The 14,192-nt window shown below is 42.4% G+C and overlaps 2 protein-coding genes across 2 annotated transcripts in view; one reads left to right on the forward strand and one right to left on the reverse strand.

Annotated features, from left to right (window-relative positions):
* Window positions 1-1,592: 1,592 nt before the first annotated feature.
* The window catches only part of GABRA5 (gamma-aminobutyric acid type A receptor subunit alpha5), a 54,527-nt gene continuing 41,927 nt past the window's right edge, over window positions 1,593-14,192 (reverse strand). Inside the window, exons 6-9 of the mRNA XM_074815014.1 lie at window positions 10,205-10,348; window positions 4,433-4,585; window positions 2,809-3,020; window positions 1,593-1,895 (exon numbers count right to left, since the gene is read on the reverse strand). Of these exons, the coding sequence (XP_074671115.1) occupies window positions 1,593-1,895; window positions 2,809-3,020; window positions 4,433-4,585; window positions 10,205-10,348 (812 nt within the window). The remainder of the gene's footprint in view (window positions 1,896-2,808; window positions 3,021-4,432; window positions 4,586-10,204; window positions 10,349-14,192) is intronic.
* The window catches only part of GABRB3 (gamma-aminobutyric acid type A receptor subunit beta3), a 196,269-nt gene continuing 190,518 nt past the window's right edge, over window positions 8,442-14,192 (forward strand). Inside the window, exon 1 of the mRNA XM_074815009.1 lies at window positions 8,442-8,768. Within this exon, the coding sequence (XP_074671110.1) occupies window positions 8,668-8,768 (101 nt within the window). The 5' untranslated portion in view covers window positions 8,442-8,667. The remainder of the gene's footprint in view (window positions 8,769-14,192) is intronic.

Consider the following 14,192-nt stretch of genomic DNA (forward strand, 5'->3'; position numbering starts at 1 on the left):
TGAGACTTTTTTCTTGTCAATGTTTATGAATGAAGGAGATGAATAGAAGACACACAAGCAGCCCAGAGAGCTCCCCAGTCCCGGACCAGACCCTCACCTCAAAGTGAAGCACTAACTCTCCTCTCTATCCCAAACAGAACATGGGGCTGATGCTCCATAGCAGGATAGCACCTAATTCTGAAACATCGCGATTCACTGTCCTCACTCAGTACATATCTTCCTGGGCAACAGTGAGGATGCATCATGCACACACATGCGATCAAGTGCATGCATGCGTGCTTTCCAATTAATTCTTCCAGCTCTTGTGATATTTTTGGTCTCTCTAAAAGGATAACCAGCATAAGAATGACATTTTGCAATCAAATGTTGAATGCATTTTTTATTTAAACATTAAGATTAAATTACAAAAGCTTCTGGAACAAGGAAAGAACGCCAAGGAGGAAAGAGCTGAAAACTCAGATTGCATTTTCTCATTCATTGTGAAAGCAAAACACATTGGCAGCAGCAAGGCGTTTTATAGAAAAGTTTCAGATGGACAGTACAAAGACCTTTCTGTCAATATTGTCACTGAAACACCTTGCTGTTGTGAAGCGCATCTTTTTTTCTGATCACACTTCTTAGTGTGGCTGATTGGTTTTTGCTGTGGGAAACAAGTAAAAATTATTGCAGATTTACTGTAATTCTTTACTGTTAATCTCTGATAATATAACACAATTTTCTTCTTGGGGAAATGTCCAAACATCATTTACTTTACCCTAATAAAAATGTCTACTGCTGTTGTTAAAAGTTTTATTTGCACAAGTATGTTCCTAATCTATGTTAATTTCATGCAATATCTCTAATTTTTGGAATAAATACTGAGAATCATTTGAGAAATTTCCTTGGAATGCAAAATCCAAAAAAACTTCATATTTTCTTTTAAGGGCAAGATTCCACCACCTTTATTTACACAAGTAGCATCCTGCTCCCTATGTTACTTCACTGCAAGCTAGAGGCTCAAGCAGTGAAAATCAGCATGGCCCCATTAGGATTTACTGCATTGGATTAACTTTGAATGAAAATTGGGCTGAGCAGTTTTATCTGTGGAGTAATGCAGTGCTTATAACCAGTAAAGGTGCTCAAACACAGCCCTACACTTAATAATTTGGCACATTTACAACTGGAGTTACTCAGTAACTTATCAGATGACAATAGTGGAGCTCTTCTGTAAAATATAGGTTAAGCCTATATTTGTATGACTATACATCTGAAGTATAAAAACCACGATATGTAGTACACTTGAACAGTTAAAAAATATAACTTATTTTATTTGTAAACTATCAATGCAAGATACTCATCAGCAAAGAAGCCATGTTCAATGTCTTCTGATCTTTTATAAAGATCTGTTGCTGTAAGTCGTATAATCGTCTCCGAAACATCTGAGGTTACATGTAGAAACAATCAAGGCAATATTATTTGTACATATTATTAAACATGCAAAAAACTTCCTGAAGAATATTGCCCAAATGTAGAAAGTCATCTGGATCTCAAATTTTCCTTGGTAGCATCTGCTTTGTAAGTATGGCTCACATGTGGCTTTAGAGTCCTTCAGTTTATTTTGGAGAATTGGCACCTTTAATAACAGGCTCCCTATTCAAATATGTGGCCCAGTAAACTAAGTTGAAAGTTCCAAACAGTACTGGAAAAATTATCCGGGACATTTTGTCAATCTTACTGATGCTGTTGTAAGTCTTTTTGCTTTCAGCAGGCTTTTCTTCTGCAGACTTTACTGGAGCAGATGCAGTGTTTGAGATGACAGATGGGGCTGAGTCCTTTGGCATGTTTGGTGCAGGGGTCATCTTCCCAGTGCTGTAAGTATTAGTTGATTTATTTCCCAGCAATTCACGCTCTTTTTTCTGCAGTGTAAAGAACAAAACATTAGACTGCAGCAACAGAAACTGGAAACACCTCGAGATATTAACCCAAAAATCGAAGTACTGTAATCAATTATTCTTTGACTACCAAACATCTGCTTCTGCCTTGATTTTATTGCCCTTAGTCAGGTCAAACTTTCCCTGATGCCAGAGAAAGCTAAGAGCGGACAGCCAGCCCCGGATCCCACCTGGCATATGCATAGCAGCTTCTTTTGTCAGGGCGATGTGGTCCTGTACCTGAAGAGGTTGCTGTGCCGCAAGCAGCTGCCAAGACACAAACCTCACCCTCCTGGCTGCAGCAAAGCACGTGGTGAAGGGATCATTGCCCCTGCCAGCTTGCCCTCTTTGTATTGCTCTTTCAGGATGCCTGCAGGTACGAGATGTCTCTAGGAGATCATTTGCTAAGAGTTAGTCCTATTCCAAAATTTTCATTTCAGCGTGAAACTCAAAAGTTTGTGTTTTCACAGAACTGCTCTTTGGTCTCTTTTTGTACTGGAGATACTGTGGTGGGACTCTGCCTCATGGAGCTCAATGTGAGCTTTGTCATTTATTTGTGAGAGCACACAGGGAGTGCTTTGTAAAGGTATGTTTCACAGTATATGTCTGCTATTATCAGAAGCCTGGTCACTAAAATCCTATGCCATATGTACTCAATGCCCTATATTCTTCTGAAAACAGTCCTCTTCATATAGGTGGTAGAGACTGATAGTCTATCTCCATGAAGAAAAGAAGGCATATTTCCCTGGAAATCTTCCTCTATAGGAAGGTGAAAGTATGTCATGAGGTAATTAAATACCTTTTTCACGAAGAAGTTGAAAATTGCCCACTCAGTTATCTGAACTACACTGAGCACCTGCTTTTTATTCTAGGTATTTAAAAAATGTAAGGTAAGCACCTTGATTTTAGCAGCTTCCAGGGCTTTTTTGCCATCCCATGCCCAACTCCTCTTGGTGAAATAGTTGACTGTTGCAAATTCAATCAATGCAGAAAATACAAAGGCATAGCAGACAGCTATAAACCAGTCCATTGCAGTAGCATAGGCCACTTTTGGCAAAGAGTTACGGGCACTGATACTTAAGGTGGTCATGGTGAGGACTGTGGTTACTCCTGTAAAGACGGAAAAAAAAAAAAGAGGCAGAGATCAGTCTGGTAGCCCTTATGAGATTCCTAACGAGTTAGAAGCAGGCCCCAATTCAGCAGGATACCTAAGAAGGCCACATGAAGTCAGTCAGTGTTTGCATATTACAGTCTGAAAGAGTAAGATACTTTGCTCTCCGAGAAAAAATGAAAGCCTCCACCCTCAGGGGTTTACTTCTGTTGTGTTCTGGCTATCTCTAGTTATAGTGTATTTAAGTAAGTATTTTTAAGGGTAATGCAAACCCAGCTGTTACATAAACCAAAACCTTACTGGTATTTTATCCTTGTACACTGATGCATGATATGTATAGAGTGTCCCTCGTTAAGTGGTACATTATAAAATCAGTGAGCAACCCATTTAGCAGTAACTGTCAGAATAAAGTGGGATTACTGATTTTATTTTCTTACATGGAGATTTTATGTATGAAATTGTTGGCTGTTACAGATTTCCTTGACTGTAGCTCCTCCTTTCCCATAAGCCCATAAATGACAGAGCTGCCACTACTGTCACCTGTGGAAGGATGCCCCCAATAGGACAAAATTCAGCTCTAAGTTACAGCTTTGTAAACCTGGAATGGGTACCACTGGTCAGCAAAGCGATGCTGGTACCTGTATTCTCCCATATAGCCTGCTGAACTGATTTTTGATCAAAGATGCTGACCGATTTCAGTAGGTTTGTACAGAAGAATGACTCTTTTAAGAACAGTTGAATGAAGTTTTACCTAAGAAACTGTTCCTGCTTCCCTCATTTTTCATCTAGTGAAAATTTTATATTTCATCAACCTTCACTTAAGACTGTGTTTATTTTCTGCAATCTTCTAGTGATAAATTGAATAATTTAAGAGATCCCAAGGGATTTTTCCATGACAACTTCTGCAGTAAATATACATTTTCTAAATGCCAAATCATATTAATTTGTTTGATGGTAATAGAGATAATTGTCACTAATTAACCTCTACATGGTTTTCCCAGATAAACATCTTAAAACACATAAACAAAATGTCTTGATATGAAATCTGTTTCAAATGCTTAGCTAGAGTACACACTAAATATGATAATATGTATGGGTTTTTGTTCTAAACCATCCAGTATTTTACCTGAGTGGAAAAAAACCCACAAATCACACCAATCTGATTCGTCTGTCTTCTGTCCTTAACCTTCATATAATTGACTCTTGTGCAATTTCTGTCATAACTTTACCAAGAAAAAGCCCAGACAGTGGTTTTAAATTGATTTTGGGTTTAAACTGGAAGGGAACAAGGGAACATCTAGAACATCTCAAGCAGAAATAAGCATTAGTGCACTAAGGTTTTCTTACAACAAATCACTTCCACAAGCCAGACTGATGTTTTCCACTTGGTGGGAGAAAGTGGGATACTCACCAAAGACAGTCCTAGCAGGGACAGATTCTCTGTTCAGCCAAAATGACACTTGTGATAAGATCACAGTCATAATGCAAGGAAGGTACGTCTGGATGACAAAATAACCAATTTTTCTTTTCAGATGAAAATGGGCTGTCATAATAGTATATTCGCCTAGAGGAAGAAAAATGTGCATGTGGGTAAAGTAAGAGAGGTTTACTGATTTAGGGACTTAAGCAGGCCAGCTCCACCCCCCCTCCATTTGGGGATACCATTCAGCCATTCTCAATTGCATGAAAAATGTCTGGATTTCTGTGGTGTGGAAAACCAGGACTTGACACAGAGGTGCTGCTAGATCCTGCTAGTCTTCACATTCAGTCCCCAAAAGCAGAAGATAATGACTGACTGCTCCTACTGCACTGAAAATCTGCAGTCCTTTTATGCACCTGGGATGTCTTGATGTTCACCAGCTTAAAAAATCCGGGTTGCTGGCGCTGCCTCAGTCCTACAAACTGTCTTACAAGAGTAATGATTAAGAAACCTGATTTAGCAGCAGGACTTAAACTCATTAGAGCAACTGTTATTGTCAAGCCATCAGTTTTCAAGAATGAGAACGTGTCCAGACACTCCTGCTGCACCCCACTTCAGGGACTGCCTGTCCCAGTGTTGGTGTTGCAAAAATTGCAGCTTTGCACATGGATCCTGGAATGTCTTATTGATCTGAGTACCCAAACCCATCAGATTGCTCCTCCAGAAAAAAAAAAAAATCCCTCTAGTGCACGTAGTTTTCAAGAATTTGGTACACCTTAGCCATTGGAAAGATCATCTGTTTCTGGATAGACATTGTGCCATGTCTTGTTCACTTGTGCAATGAATATTGTACTGTCTGTATGGAGAATTCACTGAAAGCTGCCACAGCAGTGCTAAATTCCATGTCTTTTTTATATGCCAAATTCACAGCATTGCCTTAATCTGTCTTTTGTCAGGTCCTCTGAATTTCAATAAAAGCCTAAAAAAATGCACTCCAAAATCAACAGACCAGCTGTCACCTTCCCTAATGTTTCAGAAAAAATCAAAACTCAACTCGTTCTTTCAGACTGTTCCTGGAAAACCATATAGCTGTTACTGAAGGGTATTCACTGACGGTAACTGCTCCCCAAAGCCAAAATCTTGCTAGCTAAAAACAGGCTACTATTTGCCTAGGAAAAATAAGAGTAAAAACAAATGTAAGAATAAAAAAACAATCAATCCCTTCAAGCCCTAACAGATCTCCACTCACATTGATATCAAATCAATTTAAAAGCATGCATCATTCAGCTGGGTACTGATGAATCAGAGTAATGCCTGTTCTGAAATATATATTGTCCTTCAAGAACAAACAAATATAGCTATAATCTCTGTTGCAAGACTTGACTGTTAGTCTCTACAGACCAGCCACAAAAGGAAAATATAAAACAGACTGATTCTGCCTTGAGTGAACAGTCCGAGTTGAGCTGTGGCCAGCATTGCTAAGCAGTTACATTTGGCAGATTATTTCTAAGTGACAACATGGCTAATTAGCAGAGAACAGGTCTACAGTGAAAGGGCTTTTGCAGGTATAGATGCACTGATATGCTAGAGGAGCTCTGTTTTTCTGGATGAAGTTTACAGACCTTGTTTGTGCTGAGGATTTTAGACGCCCTGGAATAGTATAGAAATACCTTTATCTGACAGCCTGCCTCAATCTTTATGACTTTCTTCTGGAGTCTGACTTTCTGGTGAAATGATTCCCTGAAGAAGAATGTGGAGATAGACAGGAAATGCTGTAAAACTGGAGAGAAAATCCCTGTGAAGCAATGTCTAATTCCTTTCCTATAATTTTGAACCAGGGATGCTGAACATGCTGTGGTCTCAGGAGGAACCTCACTTGCTCTTAGGAGCATTTAATTTGTGGATTACCCATAAAATATGCCAGGAGCAGCAGAGTCTATGTGCCTGTAATCTGCTTCTGAGTTGCTACTGCACTGGGATGTGTTTGAGTTACAGTTTCCCTGCTCGCTAAGGAGTGATGATGTGCATTATTGATTTTGACAGTATGCTTTCGGAGCCGGAATAAAAAAAATCTACACAGCTTCAGCAGAGCAACAGGACCCCTTTATTTCCTTTTTAAAATGCAGAAAATGAATGCCTACAATTTGATGGCCCTCCACAGCTGATTTTTACCTTATCATTTTCTGTAACATATCAAAGCTCTTGTCTCCATTGAAATAATGCTATCACCTTGATTTTATACTTACTTTTCTTCCAACCGGTATCTTCTCTGATTTCCCATGCTGTCCCTTTCAAAAATGCTTACACTAGGAATGCTTCTTTCAGCACATTTAGGGCTTAAGAAAACCCCACAGCTTGATTTTTAATGTCCTGGGACCACTGCTTAAAGTAAAGCTAAAAGCTGCCTGACTTGGCCTTTTGTTTATATAGAACAAAATACTGGCTCTGTTGGAGTGGCAAAGCTCCTTTTTACTTCTTCAAGGCCACTGTTTATTCTCAGACCATAAGCTTTCTTGAGCAAGAGCTAATTTTTGTTATAGGTTTATGTAGCACTTAAAAGAGAATCCTGTTCCTGATGGGGTCCACTCATCACTGCACAAAACAATTTTAATAACAAATTTAGAACTAATGAAAAGCCCTAGAGCGGTAATGGCTGCATTTCTTCACAGAGCTATGCTACTGTGCTGCTGCTGGTCTTCAGGGTTTTTTTAAAAGCTGCTGTAACATTTTTCTGGTATCTAGATGATCAAGTTCTAGAGATTATGATTACAAATTTTCCAGGATCTTACATGCATTCTTTCATTGCCATTATGCTGGGATTCAATAGAGTATTTTAATGAGGCTGGACCAGCCTCCAGGCTTATTCATTTACTGAATATACCTGGACTCAGGTGTATTAACAGCTGTTCTGGCAAGATCCTGTCATTAGATCTGTGATGTCGCATCTCTGACCACGCTGACATCCAGAATATTTTGGCTGACGAGAAACACCGGTGTCCTTTTTATAGTGATGCAGGGGAAAGATTCAGCTCAAGGAAAAATCAGAATTATTTGGTGCAAAATGAAGGGTTGAATGATTCTTTTATTATTTAGGCTTTGGATATTTCAGAGCCCAGGCTCCAGCTGGCAGAAGATAAAAGAGTGGGTTTTAGTTCTGTTTTGTGGCACTGCAGATCCTAAGTTAGTGATGAGAGATTCTGGGTATGTGGAACAGAACTGGGCAACCACTTGCAGAAAGCAGTAAGAGCCACTTAGACACAAATCCTGTATCTGATTGTTTTCAGCACTTGAACTACCAGGACATCATGGATTTTGGGTCTGTTGGAAGCAGCGTGAGTAGTCAAATATCTTCTCTTTTGCGGGAATGACATTTGGGGATATTAGCACAGAAAACCCCAAACCAAACGGGTGGCTCATGTCAGAGCTATTTTCTGTGGCATGGCTAAAATGTTCTCAGTTTCAAGATTGGTTAGTGAATTGGGAGTGCCAGGATATTTTCTCTGAGAAGACAGCCAAACTTAGTGGCTTGCATAAAAAATCAGCAGAATCCCAAGGGATTAGTGCAGGTCCAGCATTCCCATTCAAAACAAAGTCTGCTTGAAAGGAGAGCATAAATGTCCTATGACATACACAGACATTTTGACTACGCAACTGCAAGGGCTGTGTAGATTGACTCATGTGTCAAAAAACCCCACAAAAGATCCAAGCACTTGGATGTGTACAACAGGTATTTGGTTTTTCTTTTTCGTGTTCAGCAATTCAATAGAAGGAAGAAATGCCTTAGATCGCCGTTCATAAGTAACCCTGATTACTGGCTTCCTACGAGCTTGATGAAGTCCAGAAAATCCATCGCTGACTGATGCTTTCCCTGTGCAAAATCGGATTTTTGTATTTTGCTAATCCCTGCTTACAATCTGTGTCCTGCTCTTTGTGATCCACCCTGCAATCAGAATCCAGCCAGCCCAGATGTAACCTGGGACATTAATATAAAATCTTTACATTGGAAAACAACCATTTATTAGCCTAAATCTTAAAATACAGTCGTTACTGGGCAGAAACTTTGGGATTTGCCTGAAGAGTCCCCAGTTTCCTTGGGCTGAGGAGGACAAGCTGCTTTCACAGGCAAAGCTGCAAACTGGAAGTGGCCTGGAGCTGACACACTGGAGCACTCACTGCCTGGGCTGGATGATTTTCTTGCTCTGAGGAGCAGGACGAGCTTGTAGGAGATGCGCCAGTACACCCTCTGGATCCTTTTCTTGGCAACAATGAAGGCGAGAGGGGAGCTGCCATTCATTGCAGAAAACAATGCGGCTATGATGGTAAACTGGTAAGGAAAAAAGCATCTTTCCTCTTTAATGGGAGATAGAGTACTCATCCTTTTCTGCTGCAGTGGCTGCTCTGACTCTGTCTATATGCTCCTCCTGACTTTAAGTATCTTTGCTTTAGCAACAGCTTTGTGTCTCCTAAAATGGGCAAGGGAGGGGGTGAGGCTCTATAGGATGGAGGTGGTGGTTGTGTTTAGTGGCTCCTCTGTGCTGCCCAAGGCAAGCCTTCCCTCACTTTGTGTCCTGTTAGGAGAGTAAGCGGCAAGTTCAGCTGTCCCCTCTTTATTTGCCACGTTTGGACAGTTTGAGCAGAAAGCTTTACACATCTTCATGTTTCGGTCTAGCTAACTTTGTGTGCAAGCATATGTGTACCTGTTTTCACATCTCCTAATTTTCCTGCAGATAGTAACGGGTTCCTAACTCAATCTATACTTTGTCCTCTACAATCCTGTCTTCAGCTCAGACCCCGTCATTTTTCACCAGGGACACAGTACCTTACCAGAAGACTCTGCCATGCTTTGCTGGCAGGAGTTTCTCCCAGCTGTGCTGCTGCAGGCTGCAGGCTGCCCCTTTTCCCTACCCCAAGCCCCACGCAACCAGCGGTGGTGAAAATCCCTTGTCCCTTCACGGCAGGCTATTTTGTTTCCCCCCACACTGGATGCCACCAATGCTCTCCAGCATTGTGTAACCTGGTTAAGCCCCTGTCCTGCTGAACCCACGTGATCCCTGTCCTGGCCTCGACCCCCCCGGGAGTCCCCCTGCCAATGCACGCCCAGGGCTGCCCTTGTGTGGGAGCCTTAAGAACGAGGGGGGCATGGCTCACGTGGGTGCCCGGCCTGGGATTAAAGGCTCTTTGCCTCCCTAATGCTGCTACATCTGGCACCTCCGCTTGCAGCCCACAAGGCAATGGGAATCCTTGGGGTTTGCACCTCCTCTCCGGCCACGTGGCCCCCCAGACCCGCTGCAGAGCCACGCCACAGCCCCATGCCACAGCCCCCACCTGCCCTCCACTCCCTCCTCCTGCACGGTTTCATCAAGCAAATAATTTTAAAGTGATGGTTGAAATGGATCAAACGTGTGGGTGGTGTTTGCCTCCCGGGGTGGTTCCTCCCACAGGGAAATAAACCAGCAATAGCGCTGGCAGCCTCAGCAAAGGCGGTTGCCAACAAGCTGTGTGCAGCTTCTCCAGTGCTCCTGTTAAATAGCAGGAGCTTGGATGCATCTTCAGCAACAGCCTTGCAACGTACCTAAGAGCCTGCATATAACCCTCTCAGTGTTTCACTGCCTCTGCTAAGTAGCTGGGAACCTGCACAGGATTTCCCTAGTACCCCAGGTCCCACAGATGCTTCCCTAGCCTCCTTGCAAAATAACCAGAGCCTGTGGATCTCCCTTCCCACTCCAGTTATCAGAAAACATGGGTTGGAAATATTCTCCCTACCTGTACTGGTACTGATGTTTTCAGTTCCTACAGTTTGTCCCATCAGGTGGTACTGGTTAAGTCGTGAGCCATCTTCGGCCACCACCACAGATGTTGTGGTGCTATTAGTCCACACATAGATCACTTCAGAATTGGGGTAAGCATCTGTCAACAAGGGGGAAAAAAGACAGTGATGAGTAAAAACCACTGTGTAATATTTTAGTGGATCCTTAAACGATAAACAGTGGGGAGAGGGAAGAATGGAGGAGTGAGAGTGAATGGAGAAAAACAAATAAAGATGATATAATCATGTTCCCATATGCCCAGCTCAAAAAATATTAGGTTGAAGCCTTCTAATATATGAATATAATGGATGTGTGGGACAGTTTGTCAAAGGCTGGAACAGTGCAGGTATAAATATAATCCATCACAGCTACTCGATTTGGGAAAGAGCAGCTCAGACCTATACTCACCTAGCTGGCAGCTGCTAAACCCCAGCAAGCTGCAAAAGGCGTTTTGCTGAAATCCCCCCTCAAAAGTATTTGGGCACCTTAAGTGCCTGGACAACGGGCGCCCTCTGTGTCTCATCCCATCTCCAGGACAAAATACTAAGTGACACTGTGTGCAAGTACAGGGTCTGGTGTGTGTTCACTGACTTTGGGATATGTGCGTGTGGATGAGAGGGTAGGTCTTATGTGCAGGCAACAGCTGTAGATAAAGGAAGCTGGGATGTGTCTGCCTGTGCCTGTGATGCTGAGGAGCAGAGTCAGGACTCAGAGGTGAGACTGCGTGAAGGAGAGTGGGGGGTGGGTGTGTGCATACCAGAGCAAATGGGGGATGGTGTGGAAACACCTGCACACCCAGAGATGTCATTGTAGCAAGATTTCTCACACATTCAATTGGAAGTCCTAGGAAATGGTGGCATTATTGCCAATTCATTCCTTCTTCTATAAAGTTGCTGTTCTTTTTAATGCCCTAATACCCAGAGTAATTATGCTATTACAGAATCTCAGTTTTCTTTTAGAAAGACGGTCAGTGCTGGTTTTATTTTTTAAGGCTTCTCTGCAGATAGTCTAAAAAAATCCAAGATTTTATTTAATTTAAGTAGCTCTCACACTTTTTAGAACACTTCAATCATTGAAAGCTTTCAGGTAACATTACTGCAGGCATGTTACAGTAGGCTGGAGTCCATTGTACTAAAATCTCTGGAAAGCAGGCAAGGCTTACTCTGCAAATAGGAGGTGAAAAGCAGGTAGAGTTGGAAGCAGTCTGAAGTCAAATACCAATATTTCAGCTTCTGCATTCTAACTTGTATGTAGGGGGTGCAGAATGTTTCCTTCTGGAAAAACTCACATCTAGTTCAGTGCAACCTGTGCAGGATGCAACATACAATGGCTTTCCAGATAAAGACTTGAGAGTCAAGGGCAAGAGGTTACCTTGAAGGATCTCATGTATTGGCTGCATCAGACTGTGAGTTTTGTTTGCTAGAGCTAGTAATCTGTCTTGGAAAGCTGCAGCTCCATGGAGGACTTAAAATACCTCACAGACAGCGGGTCAACATGAGCTTCTGAGGCACTGCAGTGGCAAGAAATATGCTAAGGCAGTCCCTGAATCCATACAACCAGGAATGTCAAGCAGAAAATGGGAAGGGATCCCAGTTCAGGTTAAGAGCATATATGCATAGCACATCACTTGGATGCTGGAGCAGGTAGCAGGGAAGAAAGCAGCACCTTGTTTTCACTGTTATTAACCTTCCATGGCATCTGTGGGAAGTGCTGTCAGAGGCAGGACACTAGGCTAGATACAATCCTTGGTCTGACTGCTTATGACTATTTGTACATTGTTGTCCACACCTCAGAAAAGTTATGGAAATAATGAGGACAGAGGGGGGGAGAGAGTTCAAAAGAGGGTCACAAGTATCTCCAGGGACTGGAAAACAAGTTGATTTAAGCTTAAAGAGCTCAACTTATTTAGCTCACTGACAAGAAGCTGAGATGTGACTCAAGCGCTGAGTATAGACACTTGCATACAGAAATCTAAAAACAGGGTGAATTTCTTGTACTACTGACAAAAGGAAAAGAAAAATTCAGTGCCCAAAAGATGGTTTCAGGCAGATTCAGATGTAGAACAGGATACAATTTCCTAACTGGGGGAGGGGGAAAGGAGGTAATTAGACAGTGGATAATCTTCTGAGAAAGGAATGATGGACCACTGTCACTAGAAAGATAATGATGTGAGGAGATCTTTTTTGTCACATATCTGACAGTTGTTGCTGCTGTATTCAGGGCTGGAACTGATCCAGGGTTTGGAAGTTGAAGATCTACAAATCCTCCATCCCTCGTTAGCCATGCAGCCATGCAGAACTGCCCACACACCTTCCATGTACTTGTATTTGTAGCTGTGCAGTAAAATTACTGTAATTACATCTCATGATCCGCTTTGACAGGCTAAGAAGGAATGCCTTCCCTATTTCAGAATATTCGCATCACAAAAAGTGATGGAATTTCACCTTCCCTGTAGAGCTGAGATACTTTCTCATCTGGGATGATTACAATTTCACAACATGTTGCAAATAATTCCAAAGCCGGATCTGGAGAAGGCAAGTAGAGGGAGATGGGTCCATTTAAAAAGGTGCTGCAGAAAGCCCTCCTTTTTAAATGCTTATCTGGTATATGTCGTTCATGTGCTGATCTCCCCAGTGAATGTTAGATTTGTGTAAGCAGATTTGGGATTGTCAGAGAATTCGATTTTTACCTATGTTACTTCCCATGCAAAAAAACCCCACTGGACTTCTTACTGGGATGATCGAGATGTATCGCACCTCAGCAGCTCCCTGTTACTGCAAGGATCCCAGGCACTGGGATAATCGGGTTTGTCCTGTTTCCTGCCAGTGACACACAGTAATTCAGCCCGACTAGATACTTCCTGGTGAGAGTACTGTAGCCAAATTCCACTGAAACTGCGACCACATGGGAACATAGGCCTGTAAGGTTTAACAAGTATTTGGATGCTTTAGTTCTCTGCTCTGACTAGCCTTGGGGGTCCTAAAATAAATCCGTGCCTCTGCTTTGAATTGCAGACTTTACTGGGTATCTAAACAAATGCACCGGTACAGGGTTAGAGGCTCCTACTCTGGAGATGTCCAGCACGTCCTCCTATAAAAAAATATCTGCAATTCAGACAGAGGCCAGAAGGTGCCAAAATTCCACCCAGATCTTGCAGGTATGCCCAAGCAATATTTCATGAGGCTACTTTCTTTCAAAACCACGTCAGTGAAGGGATGCTGCCCACCCCAGGCCAGCTGGTGAGAAGAGAGAGCATTCAGGCAGTCAAGAGCAAAGCTTGAGGCCAGTCCCTGCCTGGGAGGAGGACTCCAGCCTGCAGGTCCTTTCTCAAAGAAAAATATCTATTGCGAGGCTACAAGACAGAGAGCTGTGCCACTGCTTGGCCTGGACTAGAGTATCTACAGGAGAATGGAGAAAAGCCCAGCTAGAAAAGGATCTTGTGCAGGAGCAGGGTGGTTATAGCCAGGGCTTTAAGACACAAGGGGTAACAGATGTGTCCCTGCAGACCCCAACCCAAACTGATTCAACCTGCAGTGATTTTCCCCCCTCAGAAGAAGTCTGTCACATTAGGAACAGGATGAATTTACCCCAGTCTAGAGATATTCTATTGTGATGGATCACATACATGATATGATCCTCATCTATCTTTCATGCAAATGTAAAAAAACATGGTCTGTGTTTTAAAAAGCTCTAATATAAGATTTTTGGCTTAGTGCCTCCTTTCCTCACTATAGGCCAGGTTCTGACTGTCTAAGCCTTCTTGGGAGAAAGAGAAGAATGGAGAAAATGTCAAAACAGAAATGTGAATGTAAAAAGATACAGCCACCCCCACAGTCCGTACGCACTCTTGAGAGACACTTAGAGCTCTGACAGGAAAAAGCCACCCCATGCACCTTGGTGTGGCAGCTGAACCACTGACCATCTCGTTTCTGGTCATCTAGATA

This window comes from Strix aluco, chromosome 2, assembly GCF_031877795.1.
Source record: "Strix aluco isolate bStrAlu1 chromosome 2, bStrAlu1.hap1, whole genome shotgun sequence".
Taxonomy (NCBI): Eukaryota; Metazoa; Chordata; class Aves; order Strigiformes; family Strigidae; genus Strix; species Strix aluco.